Raw genomic sequence first — 25,609 nt, forward strand, 5'->3', positions numbered from 1 at the left:
AACTAGAGGGGATTCGAATGTATCTTCCACTCATATAGCATTCTCGAAACCCGGTTCCCTTTAGAGGGGACCACCACAAATGTGGACTTTTTATCATTCAACTTATTGTCTCAAGATTGAAGAAAATTCATCTTAGGGAATAGTTGTGAGGGATGTGGTTCTATCAAGTTGAGCCTCCATTTTGATTGGAGTGAATCTGAATGGCTTCCCCTCAGAAGTACCATTCTCAAACTATATAGTCATTGCAGATCTATTTGCGCCTGACATATGTTGATCATCACATGATCTTTACTAAAAAGTGAATCCCTTGGGTTTAATTTGGTATCATTAGGGTTTACCTCGGCATGTAAACTCTAACCAAGACTAAATGAAGGATCTGGGTTAGAAAGCACAATGCAAGCATTATGTTTCATCAAAGCTTGGCTTGGAATTAGAAAAAAAAATTCATTTTAAATTTTAGTGCAAGCAACTCAACAAGTTAAGCTTCTTGATTACAAAGAAATTTAGATATTAAGAAGAGAATTTGATCAGAAGCTGAGTGTTGGAAACTTCTTCTGAAAGTTAGACTATGTTTCAAGTGAAGTGATCTTATTCAAATATGTGTAATTCACTATTAACTCCTTTTTTCATGAAGTGGTTTTATGAAAATAGTGCAAATATCATAATTTGGTTCACTGGTGTCTTTTGAGAGATGGGTAGTGTTGGCACGAAAGGATGGGAGTTTAATCAACTTGACTCAGAGAGTTTCACTATTTCACTCAACCCACAGGTTCTATTTTCTGGTTTGTGTGTTCTTTATAATCTGATCACTTATGGTTCAAGAAAGATCAGAGGGGGTTAGTAACTTGTGGAATGCCTTTTTATTACCCTCAAAGGCCACGTTACTTGTTTCTGATAACCATAAGTGTCATAGAACTATTTATGATCTCTTTGAAATAATTTCATCGGTGAGATGTGTTAGTTGACAAATCTATTTTGATGTCATTCCTCTTTGTCACAAAGCTAAAAAAGTCAAATTATCATCACAATTAATCATGTCAGAGTTTAATCAATTGTTAGACTATATCAGATATTATTACATGTTAAGTTCAGAAAAATTTGCAAATTAGACTGAATCGGCACACCTGATTAGTTCAATTTAACTCTTAAACATGATTAATCTTGATTTTAAACATCAATTCATTCACAGGAACAAGTATAAACTAGCATAACAATTTAAAAATATAACATTCCATTTGCACACATGGCAACATCATGTTTTTTATGAGAGATCAATAGTTCATAAGGTAGTAAGTTCCATTTATCATGCCCAATTAATCATATAAGATTTAATTAGTTATGATTGAGGCTAAAATGGCAAATTAATATTCATTGACTCAGTAATAGATAAAAGAGCAAAATAAAATCTAGGCTCTAAATGACTTTGGATCATCACTAAAGTTAAAAGTTGTGAGAAATAAGCATAAAAGGTTGTTTCATTAATGGATAAAGATTTGAATTACATAGAAGGGTAAGATAATCAAGGAAATGAAGGAATCCTAATCTATGAAGAGTTCTTCTTCAGTTTTTTCTTCCATCTTTCCAAAAACAGGATAGCTAGCTTGATTATCTATTCTTATTCGCATAGCTTCTCCCTCTCCATTGCTAAGTGAATTCCGTGGTTAAAGGTAAGTAAATGAAGCTCCCTTGTCAGCACACAACCAAATATTTTCCAAACATCTATAGGTATATTAGTGACATAATAGATTACACCATCAACGTGGACTAGAAAACCTAGCATAGTTGATCTGAACCACCATTGATTTGGTTAAGTGTTGAGAAGAAATATGAGATTGATGTGAAGTTGAGAATGAGAGGGTTTTGGGAGTGTGAAGAAAGAGATGAAATATTGGTTGTTTATAAAGATGAGAGAGGGAAATATGAATAGTCATCTTAATTTTGAAGAGAGATAACCAATCAAATTTTTAATCAAAAATTGATTTAATAATTTTTCTCTAAAATTAGGAGTCACTGATAAATGATAATTATGCTAGTGCACATAAATTAAGAATAACCAGGAAAACACATAGCATGCAAACACATTTATCTATTCATACACTTCTAAACTCATCATTACAACATAGCAAGATGTGCAAAATAAAGAAAAACTTACATGAGCAAAAGATTTTAAACCCTGATTAGCCAATCTCAGTAGAACTTCTTTAACAAGTTTCCTCCATTTTTCTTCTTTTTGGCTTGTTATGCTTCTTTCCCTGCAACATTTTCTAAAATAATCTACAAACTAATCGTTAAGGAATTATATTGTAAAGTCTAAACAATAAGAAATTAAATACTTGACTATATAGTAAAATTCATGTAATTTATTCAAGAGATATATTTTATAGTTAATCAATCTTGAACAAACGGATCAAGAATTTGCTGACAATTGATAGAAAGAATTTAAATTAATTTTGAACAACTCGATATATTAGATTAATCTACCATGAAATTTTTCATTATAATACATATTGGATTTAATAAGATAGTGAAGTCCAATATCCATTACATCATGAAGTCCCGAAATTTCATATATTAACTCGAATATGTACCATATCGAGAAGTCCAAAATTTCTCATTCAGCAAATCCTTGTTTATCAAAAAATAAATTATTAATACTCATAATAATTCATGATTAAAATGTCAAGGAATATATTTGAGAGGGGTTGTCGGTTTTACAACGTTAATGCAAGAGCACGTCGCAACAAGTAATACATAAATTCGTTCTCATAAAGACTATTAATAAGTTGTTAAATACCAATTACTATTTGTATTTCAATTAAAGTAAAATAAAAATTAGGTGAGGTTTTTTCATTGAATTACCATTAAATAATTAAAATAACACAAAAGCGAATAATAAATTCCAAGAGAATGGAAACTAGGCCTTTAACTTCATCTTATGTTCTTCAACAAGCTTCTTCTTTACCCTCTATTCTCGTAGTCTAATTGCTAGTCTAAGACAATCATGTATTCACAAGGACCTTTCCAATCTCATGTAACTCTAATGCATGCAATAACCCTCATATTCTTATGTAAGATTTAAAAGAATAAACAACATTATGTTTCATCTTAATCGAACTTTTTAGGGTGTTTAAGTGTATTCCTATCCTAACCATGAATTAATATAAATATTAATCCTAAGATATATTGAATGGGCCTTAACTTAGCATTTCTCTTCCAAGTCCACCCAAATTATGAAATCAATCTCAAGGCTGATCAATCTTTGAGAAGCATTAAACACAAATCAACATAAATAACTAATACCACCACAAAAATAGAGAGAAACGAATAAAGCTTAAATATTAACAAAAGAATCCACTAAAGGCCTAGACATAAAATTAGTTCATTATCTCAAAAGAAAATAATACACAAGAGTATGTAAACATAATGGAAAATCAAGGAGAAAAAAGATAAAATATGTATCCGCGGAAATCTCCTCTTCTTCAGCTTTTTTACTCTTGAGTATAGCCTCTCTTTTTCTTCTCTAGGAACCTTAATACATAATAATCATATATGATATATCTATATATCTAATTAATGTATTTTTAATATTTTGAGGAAAATACAAATAAGTTTCCCAACTAATTATATTTTTCTAGTAAAATTCATAGTTGACTTTTTTTCAGAAAGTTTGGGTCGCTCTAGAGGGAATTTGTTAGGTCCCGGAATATCGTAGAAGGGGGGGGTTGAATATGATACTCACTAAATTAAAAAATTCTCTTGAATCTATCGTGGATAAAAAATTTAGTGTTAGCTTAGTTGTTCCGTGTTCTTTAGGTGAATAGTGTTTAGGACATTAAAACGAGAAACACAAGATATTTTTGCATATATTCTTGCACAAGAACAGCTCTTCTATTCTTCTTTATTACCATTATACCTTGGCATTGTGTCTCTAAGGCATCGAATATCTCTTTTGCAATCTTGCAGAAAATCACCATGTTGGACATCACATTGTCCAAACTATTGTGCAGAATATTCCTGACTTTTGCATCTTTAAGCATTGACGCTTTCTCGGCGTCTGACCATTCTGATTTTTCTTTTTGGATATAGTGCTTAGGAAAATCTGTTGTCATGGGCACATACTTCATAGGATAGTGAGGTCCATCTTTGATGATGTCAATATATGCATCATCAATTGCTTCTAGGAACATCAACATCTTTATTCTCCATGTAGAGTAATCGGCTTTCTTCAGGATGGGAATTTTCATGCTTTTATACTTACTTCCAGATATCTTGACCTTTTCAAATTAAAAGTTAATCTGATTGCTCTGATTCCACTTGTTTCTCAGTAAAGTGATTGTTTAAGGGGGTTGGATACAATTACTAAATAAATCGATTTATTACGGACATATCTAAATCAACTATGATCCTATAAATTAGCACCTTCTTATGTATCTCGCAACTCTAACTTGTCATTCAAGTCATTCTCAACGGATAAGCTGATCAACGGATATATGATGTAGCTTCAACAGATATTCATATATAGATATCAACAGATGACTGAATAGATCATCAACAGATGATAATGAAGCTTCCAACAGATAATCATATCCTGACAATTGATCATATCCTGATTGTTAGACAGTTAATGATTCTTGACTTAGCCAATTCTCAACATTTATTATCAGGGTATCGAAACAAACACAAAATAATTCTTAGAGAGAACAAATCCCAGTATATTGGTAGCAAAAACTCATTAATGGGGTACTAAAATCTCGATGATGAGAGAAATTTATTGATAAACAAAACAAAATCTAAAGAGAACGATAAAGGAGGGGGCTTATTATTAACCAAATGGCTAAACTAGAAAATAAAATTTAGAGTTCTTAGCCACAAAAAAGAGAGAAATTGCATGATTCTTTATAAATAAACTGATTAACACTCACAAATTATACATGTTAACAGAATATTTGCTTTTGAAGTAACGAAAGAAGTCATCTCTCCATTTCAGCCTACTGTTATTTTATTTTAGTTTATTCATTTATATATATACAGACAATCACAAGGTTTAGATTAACATTAAATTGCTAATCAAGGTGGGGTATCTCTAGATTGTTTGTGGTCCATTTTTACCGGCCTCCAACTTTTACATTTTATATTATTCAAACTATTTTGTTGCTCTTGGTTCTACGTGTGGATGAAAATGGTGAAGCCACAATTGGATTAATGGATTGTTACTTTAATATAAATCGAGTGTCATCATTTCTTCCTTTTTCACTTTATGATTGTCTGGTTGTTTTAAATTGTTTTTACAAGATATGCTACCTCTAGGGGCAATCACGGTTTGGGTTAAATTGTATAATTCTCATAAATCGAACCGATATTAAATTGACCCAAACTGAAAATGAAATCGAAATCGAAATGTGATTTGCGATAACGGTTCAACTACCAGATAGTAGGACAGGTGATCACAAGCTTTTGGGTGCAAACTGCAGGATGAATTCAAAGTTCTTCAATGAGGACACCCATTGAACACAAGAATAGAGCTCCTAAAGCACACACCAAGGTTAACCCAGCATCCTCAACGAGGATAGTACTTGAATATAAAAGGAGACCTTCATTCATTAGGCATGCCCTTGGAAGCCTTCAAGCTTTTAACGGACAGCCCCCTCCTTAACCGACTCATGGAGAGAATTCTTCAAAAATACCCACAACAAATACTTTAGTGAAAATAATCTCCATTGATTTCTCCATATTTTCTTGTTCTAAGTTTTCCATGTTGACTTTGTCCGGGATGAGGGCAAGTCCAACCATACGAGCCAAGGCTTTCATCTCCCTTAGTCAGGGTGTGCCCTCACTATGTGGGGTGCACCCCTTCCCTTGAATTAGAATCATATGTATAAATAGCTCATATATCCTCAATTCCATCTTAGTGAGGGCACGTCCTCACCTCATGCATTGTAGTCTATAACCTAATTATTCATCCTTTTGCCCTAATTTAATTCCAATTGACATGTACTTCACGCGAAATCTTTCAACACCAAATATTGGATATAACAACTACCTCCCAAATTCCATATGAAGTTGAAAATAAAATTGGAATTTTAATAGAAAGATATCAACAAACATTTGCATCACTTTTCAATTTTCTGGAGGACGCGTCCTCACTACTAGGCGTGTCATCCTCTCGTTTGATCGTCATCAAAATTTGAATCATTTTTATACGTTGTGTTATAGCCGTCACACATGTCACCTTCCCCCTTTTTCCTTTTTCCTATAAATACCCTCATAAGTTAAAAACCCTAGCTTTGACATCTCCTCTCGAAAACCGTCGTTATCTCCGCTGTAAAAAGTTGAAGCCCAGAATCCAGAAATTTCACCACTTATTCCTCAATGTTTTCCATTCAATCGACTCCATAACTTGCAAGGTATATAATTCTTACTTCATTTTTCAATTTCATGTTTAAAATCGTCTACAATGTGCAAGAAACTGTTCGTGTTCTTCATTTTTTTGCTATTATTCGTGGTATGTTGTATGTATATGTGTATAGATGCATTTTGATTCATATATTGCTTTTGTGATTTTCAATTTCATGTTTCTAGGATTTAGATAATTTCCCCCAAATCGATATAATCATTTCGTATTCTAGTACAATTGAGAGGGTGCGCCTTCCTCCCATTGCGCGTCCGCCTTGAAGTTTTGTTGGTTTCGGTTGTAACATTTATACCATGCATGATAAAATTTATAACGGGGGCGCGCCCTCCAGGTGTGCGAGCCTGGCACTTTCCTTAACCATTATAGACTAGGGTACATTCTTCATTTTGGCGCACTTTTTTATACCATTTCAAATCTATTAACTCACTTGTAAACTGTCTTTCGATCATAATTAGGTTGTCCAACCCTTTTTTATCTTGCCTTCTACTTTCTTTAACATTTTCTTTTCTTTTTAAATCATGGGCGCGCCTTCAGGATTTTATTTTCTTAATTCCACTGGAAGGAGAAAGCACGTCTTCTTCTATTCCACTTCACCCGTTTGAAGGTATCAATAGCAACTTGGGTTTAATTTTTCGTAATCTATTTCATTTCCTCCTTGATTTCTGGTGTATTACAAAACCCCTTCTTTTCTTGAGGCTGAAGCTCAAATTTTTGAGGAAATCAAATCTACAAGATCCATTATGTTGGCCTCCAGTCATGATTTGATTGATGAGATTCCTCTAAGCTCGAGAATGGGAAAAAGGAGACTTGAGCAAAAAATAACTCCCCAGGCTACTCGTGGATCTACTATAGAGGATTGGATAGACGACGAAATTATCCCTTCATCTTCTCAGAAATCCCAGCCCCAAATGATAAATTCTGATCCATAATCAAAGGAGTCACCTATTCAGGATGAGCATGTTCATGAGGACGCGTCAGCATTGAAGGGCACGTCACCCTCCCAGGGTGCGCCCTCTCCTCATAGTGAGAATGAATTCAATAAAATGGCACCCCAAAAATACCTTTATTCCCCTCAAAAATCTGATTCCCCTTTTGAACATTGGGACCCAAAAAATGTGGAACTAGACCTCGATTGGAGGGAGCTTGAGGATATTCCCGAACCAGAAAAGAATGTCTGGAGGAAGAAGGTGAAAAAGCTTGCATGCATTGGTCTCAATTCTATATCCACTGATTTAGAGATTGGCCGGAGCATGGAGACTATGACATTGAGGGCATTTTGGCATGCCCTCTACGTAAGATGAGACCATATATTTTTTATATCGAGAATCTTAGAGTTCCGAGGATGGTGTTGAGCCCAAAACTTCTTTCTCTTGGGGTGGGCGCGCCTTTGCATCCCTATATCAAGTAAATTCTTAAATGTTATAATATTTTACCCCAATTCAACTTTCTCCCAGTTCCTATAAATTGGCATGGGGCCTTTACATCATGTACCATGATTTGAAGTTGGGAGCGCCCTCAATGAAGGAGTTTAGTTTCTTCTTCAGCATTTGAAAATCTATCCCTAGTTATCACTATTTTATATTGACCAAATGGCACAATAATAAGGGCTTCAATGAGGGAAAAATTAGCCATGAAAGGGATAGAAAGGAGCCATTCTTCTATCTTAATAGTGTCAAGAGAGCTCGAGTCTGTATTGACTTGGAGCCAAGTAAATGACAATACGTCTTAGACCTAGGGTGTGTCCACCCTTTTTTATGTACTTCAGTCTTCTTTTTCTTATATTGACTAATGTTCTTTTTCTTTAAACAAGAGAACTCAAAAAGACTTTTCAGGAAAAATAAAAAAGAGAGCTGAAAAGGTTTTGAAGTATGCTGAAAGGAACTTCAACCTTAAGGAAATGATTACAGACGTCAACTTGAAAAGAGTTGGTGCTCTTTCTAGAAGAGTGGGCTCTCTAATTTAATTCTATAAATTTACAAGAGGGAAGCTAGTATCAACAGATTCTGAGGAGAATGGGTATGACGTTTATGAGTTAGTGCAAATTGATATCAACAACAAAGTTGATCTTGGACAAGGTAATTAAGCTGATGAGCATTGGGCACGTCTTCGTTGTAGGGGCGCGCTTTATCAGTATATTTGATCCAAAAAATTGTATATATTATGTACATATCCTTATCTGCATCTTTCAAGTATACTTGCCATATAATTATTTGTCTATCATCAACCACCTAGGGCACGTCTTTGTGTATTTCTCGTATTAAAATTTTCATCATGTTTGCTCATTTTTTGTTTTATATTAGAGCTTAATATAGATTTATCCTTTTATGTGTGTGTGGGGCGCGTCGACACCTTAGGGTGCACCCTCTAAACTATATTGTTTATTTCTTAGTTGTTTTATTCCTTGGTAAATTCAACTTGTTTTGTATATTTGTTGTTGGGTGCGTCTTCCTTTTAGGGTGCGCCCTATCTGATTTCCTTATGTTTTTTCTCAGAGATGACTTATCTATCAAAGAGGTTTTCTATTGGAGCTAGAAAAAAGTATAAGGCTCAAATGACCAAGTATTTAGGCACAAAATGTGACCCGAAAACCAAGGACCAAGCTGGAGTTCTAGAATTGAAGAACATACCTCTCAAGACATGATGAGGGCGGTTGTCAAGCTTCATTTTCATGCCAATCAAAACTCCAACATGGAAGCCAGACTGTGGACGCGTCTTTCCACTGTTGAGAATGAGAATAGCAAATTTCAGGACAAAGTCAAGTTCCTGGAAAAATATATTTCTATTCTCACCAAGGAAAAAGTTGTTGAGATCCTCAGTTTGCAGATGGAGAATACGTGTCTTGAGGGTTAGGTAACTTCTATGGATAAATCTGTTAATTAAGTCATCAACTTTTCAATGCAGATAGAAGTGGATAATTTAAACGATTATAGACTGCATGGATGGAAAGCCGAGAAGAAGTTGGTGAGGCAGGTTGGCTTCACTATTGGGTTCGAAGAATGGTATTCTGTCTTTATTACAAATGACCCAGAATATTCTTTTACTAAGTTTGACGAGGAAACCCAGTAGTGGGTCAGTTATTTTAGAGTGAGAGCAGCTGCCTCCATTAAGGATAAAAGGGTAGCCCCTGGCTTGGGAGAGTCCGAGGAAGAGGATGTGTCTCCACCCCCTTCTCCACTTTAAACTCAACCACATCAGTCTCTTCCCAAAGCTGAAACGCGCCTCCATCTTAGGGCGCACCCAAGCTCTTCAATTTCTAAACAATGATGGGAGCAGATCCATTTAATCCTTACAAGTTGTAAATGATTTATTTTTTGTTGGTATTTTGAACGATAAATTTGCAAGGCTTTATGCCTTTGACTCATTTTATGCACATCCATCATTTTTCATGCCTTTTTTCTGCTATTCTTTTAAATTATTTTACACAATTATAGAATGTAAAGCAGTCATAATACCATAAGGGCACACCCATAGACCAAAGAGCATCTACCTTATTTCATGATAATGGAATTCATGAGATGGCTCATATTATTCCTTAACTCAAATTTCTTGCCTTGTTTTTCCTAAGGAGAAATACTAGAAGAAGGCACCTTGTTTTAAGAAGCCTTGATTTACCATGTTCGATATACTTTTTTCAAATTCTACAAGTGCTTAGCATCCAAAATGGCTAGCATATTGCAAAGGTGTCCCTAACCTATAGGCGCATCTTCCTGTTATACCTTAGTAGTGTTTATTGAATAATGGATATTTTTTTGAATACTCAAAAAAATCATAGCGTGTATCCTTTCATTATAAGGGTTGAAGGCACATCTTGATGTCAAAGTGATCCTTCATTATAGAAAGAATTCAACCAATTTAAATTGTAATTCTTAACAACACGACAACTTACAACAACTTCGAGGGCATGCCCTTGTATAATGGCGCGTCTTCCTCATTATTATGAAGGATCCAACCAACTGAATGGGATTTTTAATAAGACAAAATCTTTGAAGGGATGTTATAAACTATAATAGGTTTGAGGGCGCGCCCTTCTATGACGACGCGTCTTCCTACTTAAACAAGCCTTTAAATGGTAATTCTTTTAGACACCATAATCCCATGGCTACTGTGTTCTGTAAGGAACTTTATTGAAAAATTTGTTCCTTCAACTAGTTCTAAGGAAGAATAGCAAATGCACTACCCCCTAGGCTAGGAGGTATTTTATTTTTTCTAGTCTAATATTCAGGCATAGCCTTACTCAAATTAACTGGAAATATAAATAATAATAAGTAGGGGGCCGAGGCCACACCCTACTGATAATACTTTCAAAGGTGTTTTGCATTTCATGCTCACGGAACTAGCTTCCCTTCTAAGTATTCAAGATGATAGGTTCATTTCTATAGTATTGCTTTAATCTTGTATAGTCCTTCACAATTAGCTCCAAAGACTCCATGGCATGTATTCTTTGTATATGGCATTACCTTCTTTAGGACCAAGTCACCAACTTTTAATTGTTGACATTTTACTTTCTTGTAATACCTTGATGCACGTTGTTTATATGCTGCTAGTTTTAGCTGCGAATTCTCCCTTGCTTCCTCCAAGAGATCCAAATGAAGTCATTGGTTAAACTTTGCGTCTACCTCTGCATAATAATCTCTGTGAACCGATCCTGAACTAACTTCCACAGGTACCATAGCCTCATATCACTACGCCATAGATAGCCTATCGCAACCCCCTACCTAAAGAATGTTATCTAATATGTTACCTTAGATAGGGTAGTTATGAGCTAATTTAACATTGTGTTTTTATATTACCTTAGCCAAAACTATGGTGTTACATTAGGTCGAAAGCGTTGCAGCTTGCAACATTCTGGTCAAAGTGTTACCTTAGAGTATCAAAACATAAATATGATGTTTTTAAGATTAATTATTAATTTAAATTCATTTTCAAGAATTTGGGTGATATACAAATAGAATGAATAAAATCTGTGACGATATGTGAATTTTGTACATATTAAAACTTAAAAAATTTAAAGAGGAATTAATTAGCAAAAAAGTTAAAATAAATATTTTAAAATAAAATTTTTAAAATAATAAAGCATATAAATTGTCGTCCTCTTGATATGAGCACTGTTATATAAGTTTAAAAATAAAAATATTAAAATATACATATTTATATAAAAAATAAAATAAATAAAAATAATATTTAAATATTTGAAAATAGATTTATGGAATCTTAGAAATTTGATAAAGAGGTAAAATTTATGAAAATATTCAAACCTAGCGCCCAATTTTTTGGGTTAAAGGCCGCCTATTTTCAAAACAAAAAAAAGAAACTCACGGGCCTGTAGTTTTGGGCCTTGTCTGAGATTAAAGAGCAGAAAAGAGAGCCCAAAATAAAGTGAATAAACACGAGCGTTCCACAAACCCTAATATTTGTATAGCAACAGCAGCAGCAGCCAGGAGAGCTAATCACATAACTTTGTCTTCAAATCCTTCAAGAGGTAATCAATTTTATATTTTTATTTTTCGATTCATTAATTTACAGTGTTTCTTCGATTTAATTTTTGACGATAATGTGTTTGATTATTAATTTAGTAGTTAACAATGTCTATCGGTGAACTCGGTTGCACTTATGCTTGCCTGATACTCTCCGACGACGGCATCCCCGTCACTGTAAGCACATATTCATATCTCTCTCTTTCTATTTGTATCTATATATTAATTAGTCGCTTGTGTTGTGTGCGTGTGTTTTTTCAGAATAATTAGATGACTGTGTGTGAGAGAGATAAAGAGAGAAATAGAGAGATTGAGAGAGAAAAAGAGATATATATAGAGATTGAGAGAGAGGTTGATTTTGTTTTTATGGTGAGGGGCTGATTGGTTGATTTAATTGTGTAGTCGGAGAAGATATCGACAATATTGAAGGCTGCTAATGTTAATGTGGAGTCTTACTGGCCAAGTTTGTTCTCCAAGCTTGCGGAGAAGAGAAGCATTGATGATTTAGTTATGAATGTCGGAGCTGGTGGTGGCAGTGGTGTTGTTGCCGTTACTGCTCAGGCTTCTGGTGGTGGTGCTGCCGAAGCTAAAGCACCTGTTGAGGAGAAGAAGGTATATAACCATACACACTTTGATTATATTCGATTGCTGTGATGTACTACATTGTTCTAGGCTTGTCATGTTTTTAGATAATATAGCTTTATCTATTTTAGTTCTTTGTACTATATGGGTTACTCCTTGTGATTTAATGATTTGACATTAGGTACTCCAGCTAGTTCTTTGATTAAAGTTAAGTTCAAAAGTAAAAACTTATCTTGTTAGCCTATGGAAGATATGTCGTTCCTATGGAAGATATGCCGTTTTCAAAGACACCACCAGTAAACAAGCAAGTTGTAATTGGCACGCCTGGTACCATTAATAAGTGGTTTACAGGGAAGAAATTAGGCATGAGTGCTATGACTATTCTTGTTTTTGATGAGGCTGACCACATGCTCGCAGAGGTAATTCTATAATCTGATCCTAATTTTAAAGTAATATATATATATAGTCAATTTATCAAGATCATTAGGCATATAATTTTTATTTGTGAGTTCGTTATTTTTTATGTGTATCATTCTCATCTGATCTGTCCAATAGTAGTATGGAATCTTTTTAAATTAATGATCTTAAAATCACGAATACCAGACTGCGGTGCTTAGAATTTATTACTTTATGTTTTCATGGGACTGAATTTTGCATAGAATCCCATGGGTTTATGTCAGCCTGGAACCTTAACATCAGTGTCGGTGCATTATGTGTAGTAGCATTGACAACCCTGCTGAAGGAAAAAAAGGAATGTTCTGGTTCATGTATTTAAAAGTTAAAAATATGCAATTAACTTTTTATATATGTTCAATAAATGTCGTATCTGTAAGGGGATGCTACTGTGCTAGGCATTTAACTAATTCTTTGACAGTCGAAGTGATGTTAGCCCACTAATTGTCCCCTGTATGAATGTTTTGTATATAATATAATGTTCAACTTGCCTCCAAAATGTCCGTCCTAGTTATTAATGTTTGATGGGTTAGAAAGTTTGAAACTGTATATCATGGATAAATTTCCATTGCTGACGTTTTACATTTTTTTTGTCATGAACGTTTTGCATTTTAAGTATTTGTTCTCTACATTTGGTTCAGGTCTGTGATGTATTTTTAACTTTTGAAGCTGATAAACTTGTCAAGTTAAGCTTGGTTTCTTATTAAGTTAATGATGATGCAGGGTGGCTTCAAACTGGATTCTGAGAGGATAATGAAAGGCATTGTTAAAATCAGGCCCAACTGTCAGGTTTGTAAATCTTTATTTTCAGGATTATGAGCTAGCATTTAACTTGCATGATCACTTTATTTGACTCATGAATATTCCTGAAGTTAAGTTATAGTTCTTTCATTTATCCACCATATGATTTCCTTGGTACAACTAATGAATCCTAGTAATCCTTGGTACTTTTATATTTGTGATTGTGACTTTATAGTTTACGGTATCTTTTACTTCTTGAGACAACATCACACATCTCTAAGCGATTAATATGTAAATTTTCATCCTGATGAAAAGAAAAAGAGCTTTAGTTTCAGTTTATGATTTTGACTGGATTGAACTGAATAACTGTTAAGATATTGTTTTGTAATCTCTTTTATTTTTATTTTTCTTGGTGGCACTGTTTCACCAGATGTTTATGCTTGGTTAGTTACTTATTGCCTATAAATTATCAAACTTGATTGGAAATAAGATGTATTTTAACAATTTTATGGGTGAATACTATAGTAAATTAGTAATGAACTTCTGGTGCTGTTAATGCATTCAAACAAACAATATGGATCACAGTGCCTGGGATGAATCTGCATTCATATATCTTGCCTTGTCTTTCACAATTTTAAAAGTTAAAGATTGGACTCTACATTTGTTTCGAAACCTTATCTTTCTGATAACCTGCTTTCCACTCCATAATTCACTATCTTGATAATTTTATTGTATGACATGTCTCAAGTGCTTTGGAGGTCAAGGTCATGTTTTTCGAGTTTGCAGCTTTGTTTCAGTCACCAATTTTGGAGTTCAATAAACCGAGCTGACTACATGGCTTTGCGACTAGGATTCATAACAGTGAGTTTGCATTTGGACTATAAAGAAATCATTATTTGTAAAATCTGACAAAATATTTTAAAGATCAAATTATCATGTAAAATGTAACAGGCTGTACAGGCTGTATATTAGTTAAAATTTGTAAAAACTGATGAACAGGCCAGGAATCAAATTTAACAGACCAGAAGCAAAGAATAAAGTATGTCATTTGTTCCTTTGTGATTTATTTCTTTAGTGGACTTTAAGTACAGAATGGTGTCATGGCAGAGCAGCAACAAGATTCTACAGAAATGGGTAAAATGGAAGCCAGACTTGTTAGCACAACTGAAGAATCTGATATATGTGCTCTCTCTTTTCCGTGTTGCTAAAGATAGCTGCCAGATTAAGTTAATTACGATTCTCGTAAATTAGACTTTTAATGTTTGTGTTTAGTAGATTAAGAAGTTTGGGATGTATTAGATATAGTATATTTAATTTGTACATCGGTTTTATGAAATGGTATAGTTGGATGGATCATTGGGTTAATGAATTTGTTTTTGGGATTGCATAAATATCAATAACAAATTTTCATTTTTTTTATTAGCAAAGTGTTATATTAGCTTTATAAAATATTACAATAACAAAAAAATGGGACCTATATTCCACGTAATAACTGTGGGCCCCAATGTGGATCCCACTTTTTTAAAAACATTTTGGAATTTTAAGGTAACATAAAAAATAAGTTACAACTGTTCTATCTTTTTGTTGCATTAGCAAGCTAAGGCAACATAAAAACAAGTTAAAACATGATGTTGTCTTAGGCACCAAAGATGTTACCTTAGACCCCTAAGGCAACATGGAAAAACCTATCTTTAAAAAAATGTTACCTTAGCTTAAAAGTGGGGCAAGAGCAACATATTTATCCCCTAATACAACGTTTTTTTGGTGTTACAGTAGGCATTTTATGGTGTAGTGTATCCATATATAACTATAAAAGAGGACTCTAAAATAGTAGACCTTGGAGTTGTGTTGTAATACCACAAGACTTTCGGAAGCTCTTCGGGCCAATTTCACTTCCGCTCTTCCATCTTAGTCTTGAGAGTATGATTTATGATCTTGTTGATAGCTTTAGTTTGCCCACTGCCTTGCGGTTGATACATCATAGATAGCCTTTTTTTATTTTTATATCATCACATAATTCACGCAACTCCTTGTTGTCAAACTGTTTCCCATTATCAGAGATTGTTTGTAAGAAATTCCAAACTGGAAAATAATGGAGTTAAATACAATGTTCCTAATTTTCTTAGCAGCGATGGTTGCTAATGGCATGGCCTCGGCCCATTTAGTGAAGTAATCAACTGTAACTACCACATATTTGACATCCCCTTTAGCTTTCGGGAGTTCTCCTATGAGATCAATCCCACACATGGAAAATGTCAACGGGCTCATCATAGATGTCAATGATATTGCAGGAGAAGATGAGTAATTGGCAAAATATTGACATCGATCATATGCTCTAGTAAAGTTTACAGCATCTTCTTTAATTGTAGGCCAGTAGTATCCATGGGGTTATATCTACATTGCTAATGAGCTACCCCCCGAGTGATTGCCATAAATTACTTCATGTACCTCCCTCAAGATGTAATTTCCTTCTTGCTCATCAAAACATCTAAGTAACGGTTGATTAAAACCCTTCTTGTATAGCACTCCATCATACACCACATACCTTGCAGCTTGGTATCGAAGTTGCCTAGCCTTAAACTTCTTATCCGAAAGTGTTCTCTTATTGATGTAAGCTAAAATGGGTGTCATCCAAGTTACTTCAGGAGTATCATCTACTTGCATCACTTCCATTTATGGAATACTTGGAACTTCTTGAATTTCCAAAGATATGGAGCCTAACAACACAACTTTCTGATGAGATTCCATTTTAGCTAAAGCATCCACGTTACTGTTCTTATCCTGTGGTACACATTCGAACCTTACTTCCTTAAACTTCCCAAGTAAACATTGTGTGCATCTCAGGTATAATTCTTTCTGGGGCCCTCGAGCTTGGAACCCCCCGTTTACCGGATTAACAACCAACTCTAAATCGCTCTTGGCGATAAAACTGACAACATCCATCTCCAAGGCGATCTTCAAACCACTAATCAAATACTCATACTCATCGTCATTATTTGTAGCACAAAACTTAAAGTGAATAGCACTCATGAAATTATGTCATTCCGGAGAAATGAGTACTATGCCTGCACTTCCCCTTCATTATTTACTGCACTATCTACATGCAAAGTCCACCAAGTGGAAGCTCTTCCTCTTGCGACAAGCCAAAATTTCCTTCAAGACAAGGTAGTTATAGGGCTACCATGGTTCTATCATCAATTTTAGAATCAAGTTCAAAGAAAAAATCTGTTATGGCTTGTCCTTTGATTGTTGTGTGTGGCATGTACTCTAAATAAAATTGTCCCAACTCCATATCCCACTTCAACATCCTTCTTAACCATTCAGGTTTATGAAGGACTTATCGGATACAATGTGTGAACTTCAACCCTGTGAGCTTAGAAGTATGGGCATACCTTCCACGTTGCAAGGATTAGTACATTAACTAACTTCTTCATACTGGTGTAGCGAATCTCAGCATCATGCAACCTCTTACTCACATAAGACACTGGTGATTGTTGTACATCTTCCTCTCTTACCAACGCGGAGCTGATTAAATACTCGCAAAATCAAAGTTTCTCTATCCACCGGTTTTGATAACATGGGGGATTCCTCAACTGTTCCTTTATCTTCTTAAAAGCTTCCTCACACTCTGATGTTCATGCAAAGTATTTCCCCATGCCTTTGATTGCTTTGAAGAATTATTTACATATGTCAGATGTTTTGGACACAAAGCTATTCAATGTAGTAATTCTTCCAGTCAAGCTTTGCACTTATAACAAATTCTTGAGGAATTTCATATCGAGCAGAGCTTTAATGTTCATAGGAATAGCTTAATCCCTCTATGATTGACAGTGAATCCAAGGAACTTTCCCAATTTAACATTGAATACACACTTCTGCGGGTCTAACTTCATGCGATATCTCCTCAAGATGTTGAACATATCCCTCAGGTGTTTTACATGGTCTCCTGCTTCCTTAAATTTTACCAGCATATCATCCATATAAACTTCGACGGTTTTCCCAGTCTGGTTCTTGAACATCATGTTCACTAATCGTTGATAGGTTGCTCCTCCATTGATCAGGCCAAACGGCATTCCAATGTAGCAACACAGTCCCCTATCTGTGATGAAGGATGTATGCTCCTGATCAGGCCCGTACATGGGGATTTGATTATAGTTGAAATATACATCTATGAAACTTAGCAATGCATGTCCTGCCATTGCATCAACCAACTGATCAATCCGCGAAAGTGGAAAGTTATCCTTTGAGCAAGCTTTATTCAAATCCGTAAACTCTACACAAGTCCTGCACTTTCTATTTAGTTTCTTCACAAGTACTGGATTTGCAAGCCAATTAGGATAAAAAGAATCTTTTATTAACCCAACATCTAGCAGTTGATCCACTTCTTCTTTCAAAGTGATTGCTCTTTCCTCACTCATAAGACGACGTTTTTATCGTATGCACGTCCGGTTGGGAAATATGTTCAAACGATAGAACATCACCCTTAAATCAATTCCAACCATGTATGAATGAATTCATACAAAGATATCAAGATTCTTCAACAGAATTTGAGTGACCCTCTTCCTCATCTCATGGCTTAGATGAGACCCAATATTTAGGAACTTACTCGGGTCATTTTTGTCTACAGGAATAGATATCGTATCTTTAGTTGGCCCGTCTTCTTAGTAGGCATAAGAATTCATGGATCTAGATTATAATCTAGGGGATCTTTTATATCCATCCTTTCATTTGAGGGCGTATCGTCATTAATGGGAGCATCTACCTAAGGACAAGGCAAAGTTTCAGACACTGCACAACTAGAATGCGCATCCTCACTTGTAAGAGCATCAACCTCCCATGAACTTTTTATTTTCAACATCTCACTCCTTGAGGGCATGTCCTCCATTAGGAGATCATTAAACTGAGGATGGTTATTTAGTATTTGAAAGAATTGGTGCATTCCTTCAATCCATTCTCCATTAACATCTCGTTGTACAACATCTCATTCATACTCTACCACTACCTCCTCAATAATGCTCCTCTCCTCTTGATCATCTACAAAGTAATTGGCATGAATTTCACCACTTAGTTGGGATTGTATGCTCGCTACGTCCTCTTTGGAGAGACTTCTTCTTGCATACCTACTTCTACGAAACTCCTTAACAACCTTGTGATAACAATCATGTAAGTCATATTACAAACCTCGCATACTACCCACTCTTTTGAGTGTAGGGAGCTTTATCATCAAGTGGTGGATTGAATTTATCGCCCTATAAGCCCTCAACTAAGGTCTTCCTACCAGTACATTATGCACAGAATCTTGATACAACACCATGAACTCTATCATCTGAGTAGCAGAAAAAGTTCCTTCTCCCAGTGTGATAGGCAACCTGATCGAACCTATGACTCTAACTGCTTCTCCAATAAAACCATAGACATGTGCATATGTGTAGTTCATATCGTTGTTTGGAAATCCCAACTTCTTGTACGTACTAGAGCAGGGAATGTTTGTGGAACTCCCATTTTCAAGAAAAACTCAATGGATATTCATTGCCCTGATAAGTGTGCTTATAACTAGTGCATCACTGTGAGGATGATGCACCCATCTTCATTCCATTTCTCTAAAGGAGATATCGACGGACTCTCCCTTCAACAACTTTGGTGGCCTATCCTCCAAACTGCTAATATTAGTAAGAGGTTGATACCTTGCTTCTCTAGCATACCTATCCAATGATCGGTTACTATCACCTACTAGCGGATACCCCCCAAAGATTTCTCTAATACTCCCTACTCTCTAGAATTTTATATCTTCAAGATTTCATCGAGTTCTGCTCGCGGAGGATGTCCTCCATCCTTTTCTTTGCCATCGTTTCCTCTGTGTCGCTTCACCTCCTTAAAATCCACTCTCCGAGATACCCAGCTTTGATCAATTCCTCAATCTCATCCTTTAAGTGGTGAAACTCATGAGTATCATGCCCAGAGGATTCATGATATTCATGGTATCTCTTCTTATCCCGGCTCTGCTATGAAGTTAAATGTTCTGGCATTAAGAAGAATCATATATCCTTGTTAACTTTAAAGACGTGATCAATGGATACAACCAAAGGAGTATAGTTGTTTACCCTTTTCTCATAGTTTGATTGCGGGCTCCAATCTCTCCGCGAGCTTGTAGCATTCACTCAATTAAGACTTCGAGTGTTTTGTCAATATTCCATATATACAAACATCTCTCTCATTTTATCTCGTCCCTTCAGGTTGTTCACATTGTCATTCTTTTTAGTGTCAGCCAACAATGGTTCTATAGCTTTGAAGGACTCGTCTTGAATAAGCACATCATCGAAAAACGCTTGAACTTTTCCTTGCAAATATTTTCAAAAATCGGTCCCCTCCGGAAATCCTGCTATGAGGAAACTTTTTAATGTTTCATCTGTTGCTCCTCTTACCAATGTAGACTCTGCGTTGAACCTCTTGAAATATGAAGTCAAGCTTCCATTCTCCTTTTGCTTAATATTGCCAACATAGAAACCAGGGGAGCATACTTCACAGCATATTGGAATTGAGTTAAGAATAGAGTTTTCATCTATTTCCACGATGTAATAATTATAAGACCAAGCTTCTATAACCCCTGCTGAGCACCCTCAGTGAAAATAGCTTTCAAGAGACAAAATCTAGATAAATCAGGTACCTGATACATATCCCTCTCAATATTAAACCTTCCCAATAATTCCACGAGATCATAATTCCCATGAAAACACAAGCCATTGGTTGTTTTTTATATCCAGCAGATAACTGCGCTTCCTTCACAATAGCAGAAAAGGGAGATGGAGCTTGTGCAGTTATTGTGGCCTTCCTTCCTTCAAGATGATTGAGTAACTTATTTAAATCATCCATGTTAAATGTTCCAACTCCCAGAATGGTTTAAATATTGTCTTGCATGGTTACCTGTTGCCCCATTTGATCACCCCCCAGGTGTACTGGAGGATCTTGTCACCCCTCGCCCTGAGGTTGCAGCTAAGGAACATTTTAATTTTTGTTTAGAACTTCCCTCGAACATCTCCATTATTTCAAGGTCTTTTACAAGTCCGTCCACCATCTCTTCCTTGAGGATGTGCCCTAGTCCCATGGCCTGTGACACTTTAGGAACCGGCAGGAATAACAATGGGTGCTCTCTCTTATCTAGAGGGGGCGCCCTTACGTCTTCCCCGCGGGGAAGCCCTTCTATCGCCATATCCCCATCTTTCACGACCATATCCCTAATAGCCTCCTCCATTCCCACCAATCAAACCAAGTGGACAGGCATGTTCATACTCATGGTGCCACTCCCTATCATTCATTTAGAATGTAAGAGGCACACACATTGCATCACGCGGCCTCGCTTTTCCACCGTTTCCTTCTTTTTGCGACTCCAGCAGTAACATTTTCAAATCATTATCTCTCAACCTAATGTCAAGCCTTCTTTTCAAGGCTGATAAATCTCTCCTTTATTTCCCTTGATTTTGAATGTTTTCTGCATGACAACGTTCATTCATCACGCGCCCAGATCTATGAGGGTGCGGGGTTACAAGATTTTTAATGTGAGGTTTGTCTTTGTTATCAAGCTCCACAATATGCTCGATGTCATCAGAATACTCCAACCGTCTCGGGGTAATCCGAGGGTTTCCATCATTAGCCTGACCACGAACATCTTGAGTATTCCCTTCGACCATAGGGGCTTTTCTCGCAACACGATTATAGCAGGGATAACGACAGCCTCTCCTCATCTTGTGATGCTCCATGGTGTTCAATATTAAATTGAAGTTATTTGAATTATTTCCCATGCGATACAACTGATTCAAGATATCAGTGTTGCTAATAAGAACAGGTGGTCTTCCTCCAACATCCAAATTTCATGGAGGATTCGACAGATTCCTTGGAATGTAGAATTTATGCTATATGAAGCCGTGCCCCTTCTGATGATTATGAGATATCTTATCCTCCTTAAGATTATGATCTTAATCAGTGCCCCTTCTAGCACCAATGTTTTGACGGTATAACCTGGTAACAACAAAGTTTGAGGTTCTACACCGAAAACAAGATCCACAGATAAGTGGATTTTATATCTACTTGGAACTCTTCATTACAAGCTTAAGTCGGTGCTTTGAACCCAGGTTGTTTTTTGGACTCAGGTTGTTGGTATGTTTGATATATTTTTGTGTTTGTACATTACAGGAACTAGTTGGAGGAAGAATGGAGCTTTTATTGAATATATGCTGAAAAGAGCCAAGAATCTGAAGTCAAGGTCATTCCTAAATTATAGAGGATCTCGAGAATTTTGCGTGGACTGCTTATTCATCAAATTCTGACGAGTGCAGCAAAAGTTACAGCAAAAAGAAGAAAATTCAGAATTCCAATTACAGTAGCACGGCGCGCCCGCGCTGGTATGCGGGGCGGCCGTGCCAGACTTTTAGAAATAGCACACACCCGCGTTGATATGCGGGACAGCCACGCGGGTCTGTTCAGCCAGAATCCTGATTTGATTCCGTTTTGGAGATTTTGAAGCCCAGTTCGATCCTGAAGCCTATATATACCCTAAATAAGACGTTTTTAACAACAACGAGACCAGGGAGAGAAATACGAGGACCTACAGAGCATAAGACGGCTATGACGAAGAAGACTTTCATATTCTTCAATATAGTTGATACTTTGGATTCTTTTTTTCGATTTGTCTTTGAACCCTAGTATATTATATTATTTATATCATGCTTTCATTGGAACCCATGGTGACGATGAGTTCGGTTATAAACTAATCGTTATCGTGGGGTTCTAACGAATTTACTTATTGATTTCTATAGTTAATTTGTTTCAATATCTTGGTGTATGGTGATTGATTGATATCCTAATATTGGTTGTGCTTATTCATCTTATGTGCGTAGCTAACATGTAAGATAGCGTGTTAATCTCTGTTGTGTATATGTTGTGTACTTGATGATTTCATGAACAAAACACCTTAGTAGACTTTACTTAGTGAAATAATGTAGCACTCGACGACTAAGATTTATAGTCCCGACAGATGACTCATTATAGTCCCGACGGATGATGACTTTTTATCCATCAAGTGAGTAGCTTATGTAACAATAAGTCTGTAGCACATTTATGTATTCACCATTGTATAGATTCTATAAGTAGTATTCAAGTCATGTTGACTTTAACTAGATATGCAGAATAGGTTGATTAATTGTACATAGATGATGTCTTGTAATTCTGCATAAATGAAATAAAGTCAAGTGCCAATTGGCTACCCGACGGATAACCTACAATGAAGTCGACGGATGATCAAATAGACAACCCGACGGATGATCAATAACTCGACGGATGAGACGGATAAAGAATTCAAATATCAGTTGACAGTGACAACACAGTCACATGCGTCAAGTGGATGCAAATGGAATGCGGTAGCCTATTCAACTGGGTTTTCGAGAACAAAGAAGCATTACCATTTCCATGCTATTATGAAGATATACAAAAATGCTGGAATAGAGTAATGAAGTAGCATTGTAATAGACTAGATAGTTTTTGTTTTATTATCTTGTCTTATTACTTTGTAATCTTGGTGATATATAAACCAAGTAGTAGCAACTAAGAATCTATCGATCTAAGCAAGAAAGCAGAGAAACATTTGAAAGCAGGATTCTTAGTATTTCTCTATAGTCTTAGAAGTTCAATTGTTGTAAGCACCTGTGAACATTTCTGCACACAGGGTTCTCTCGATATATAATATATATCTCTGGTGGAATCATTCAAATCCACCAGAAATTTTTTAAAGACTCTTGTTTTTAATTACTTGTGTCTTGATTCACTTAAGTTTTTTATTCCGCATTGTGCTAATCAATACACTTATATTTATATTCGAGTTAGAACATTTTTATTTCAAGAAAAGTTTCAAGAATTCCATTCAACCCCCCTTCTGTAATTCTTGTCATATTGTTAAGGGACTAACAATTGGTATCAGAGCAAGCTCTTAACTCACAAAGAGTTTAAAGATCAAAACAATACAGCAAGATGAACAAGAAGAATGTTGGAGTCAAGATCCCTTTTCTGGATAAAGATAATTACCATCATTGGAAGGTAAAGATGCATCTTCATTTGCTTTCTCAAGATGAGGCCTATGTTGACTGCATAGAAAGAGGCCCTCATGTTCCAATGAGAGAAGCAACAGGAAACGAGCCATCAGTAACCAAGCCAAGGCATGAATGGTCTGATCCTGACATTGAACAAGTCAGGAAGGATTAAAAAGCCATGAACATCCTGTTTAATGGAGTTGATGGAGATATGTTTGACAATATTATCAACTGTAGAACTGCCAAGGATGTTTGGGATACAATACAGATAATCTGTGATGGCACTGAGCAAGTTAGAGAAAACAAGATGCAGCTCTTGATTCAGCAATATGAGCATTTGCACAATGAAGAAAGTGAGTCTCTCACTGACATTTTTAGTAGGTTTCAAAAACTACTAAAAGCTCTAAAGTTACATGGAAGGGTCTATCAGACAAAAGACTCCAATCTGAAATTCCTTAGATCTCTTCCAAAGGAATAGAAACCAATGACAGTCTCATTAAGAAACTCGCAAGATTATAAGGAGTTTACTTTGAAGAGATTGTATGTCATCCTGAAAACCTATGAGCTTGAAATAGAGTAGGATGAAAGGATGGAGAGAGGAAAGAAGAAAGGAGGATCCATTGCACTAGTTGCTGAGTTGGAAAAGGAGAAGAAAGTGAAGATGGAAGCTGTTGAATCAACTTCAAGGGTCTGTGAGAACTAGGGCAAGGGGCTTGCAGTAGAAAGTGAAGATTCTTTGAGCCAAGATGACATGGAAGACATTGATGAACACCTAGCATTTCTTTCCAGGAGATTTTTGTTAGGGCGAAATCACGCACTAATATTCACGCAAGTATACGCGTTCGCAAGTAATATAGAATACTTTCTAGTTCGTTCCCTCAGAGACTCAGACTAATTTATTGTCTAATTTAACTCACTCACCAATGTATGATTACTTCTCAATGTTAAGATAATAACACTTAAAATTGTTGATTAAATATTAACTATAATTAACTACTTAATTAACCACTTAACTAACACTTCAATTTATCAATAATAAAACACTCATGAGATCACAACTTCATTATTACTTCCTTCTATAGCCATAGTTATTACCTTTAGCATGTGACAGTGATGATATTAATCGAATAACACAAAACTGATAAAAGCCAACTTTCATTGTACTAATACCATTCTACCAAACATCCACAATTAAGATAGAAGTTGAATAGTCATCAATTATGTTGAGTTCCTATATGTCTACAGAAATTGACAACACAACGATTTAAGCACGAGTTATTCCTTTTGATTACATAGGGCAAATAAAACTGTTAGAGTTACCTACTAATCATGCACAACGTACATGAACCTATGCTAGCATGGCAAGTTCTAAATCTCAAGATCCACTGTCACTTCACAAGAGATTAACACCCTATCTTATATGTTCGCGACGCACATAAGACGAATACGCACAACCAATACTAGATATCATGCAATCATCACACACTAAAGTATTAAACAATTAACTAAAGAATTCCATAGTAAATCCGTTGCAACCCCATGATCACGATTAGCCCATAATAGAACTTATCGCCATCATGGGTTCATATAAAATCATGATAAACGAACACAAGAAAATAACAACTAAACTAATTATATTAAAACAGAGTACGTTACAAGAGTAAATAAGTCAAAGCAAGAAAACTAGCATCCAACATTACAACGAAACAAAAATCACAAGAATATATGCTTCCTCTTCGTTGCTGTGTGCTAAATCGGTCTTCTTCCTTATCTCCTTCGCTTCTTGCAAAACACAATCTAAAACATAATCCCCTCTTAATACTCTGTGAAAAACGTCTCAAATCTACTTATATAATAGTCCTATAAAACTCA

The 25,609-nt window shown here is 35.7% G+C and overlaps 1 protein-coding gene across 3 annotated transcripts; it reads left to right on the forward strand.

Annotated features, from left to right (window-relative positions):
• The first annotated feature begins 11,794 nt into the window (after window positions 1-11,794).
• Window positions 11,795-14,962, forward strand: LOC141672400 (large ribosomal subunit protein P1A-like). 3 transcript variants are annotated; one of them, XR_012555506.1, is made up of 6 exons: window positions 11,799-11,891; window positions 11,986-12,063; window positions 12,289-12,498; window positions 12,709-12,887; window positions 13,645-13,710; window positions 14,411-14,478. XR_012555506.1 is itself a non-coding variant. In XM_074478987.1 (5 exons), exons 2-5 carry the CDS (start codon window positions 11,995-11,997, stop codon window positions 14,480-14,482), a joined length of 417 nt encoding a protein of 138 aa, XP_074335088.1. In that variant the 5' UTR covers window positions 11,795-11,891; window positions 11,989-11,994; the 3' UTR covers window positions 14,483-14,962. The 3 variants fall into 3 exon arrangements, 2 of the variants coding, with proteins under 2 accessions (XP_074335088.1, XP_074335087.1); XM_074478987.1 differs by lacking the exon at window positions 12,709-12,887 and having other exon boundaries at window positions 11,795-11,891; window positions 11,989-12,063; window positions 14,411-14,962; XM_074478986.1 differs by lacking the exon at window positions 12,709-12,887 and having other exon boundaries at window positions 14,411-14,962.
• The last annotated feature ends 10,647 nt before the right edge of the window (window positions 14,963-25,609 follow it).

This window comes from Apium graveolens, chromosome 7 (genome assembly GCF_009905375.1).
Source record: "Apium graveolens cultivar Ventura chromosome 7, ASM990537v1, whole genome shotgun sequence".
In the NCBI taxonomy this organism is placed as follows: domain Eukaryota; kingdom Viridiplantae; phylum Streptophyta; class Magnoliopsida; order Apiales; family Apiaceae; genus Apium; species Apium graveolens.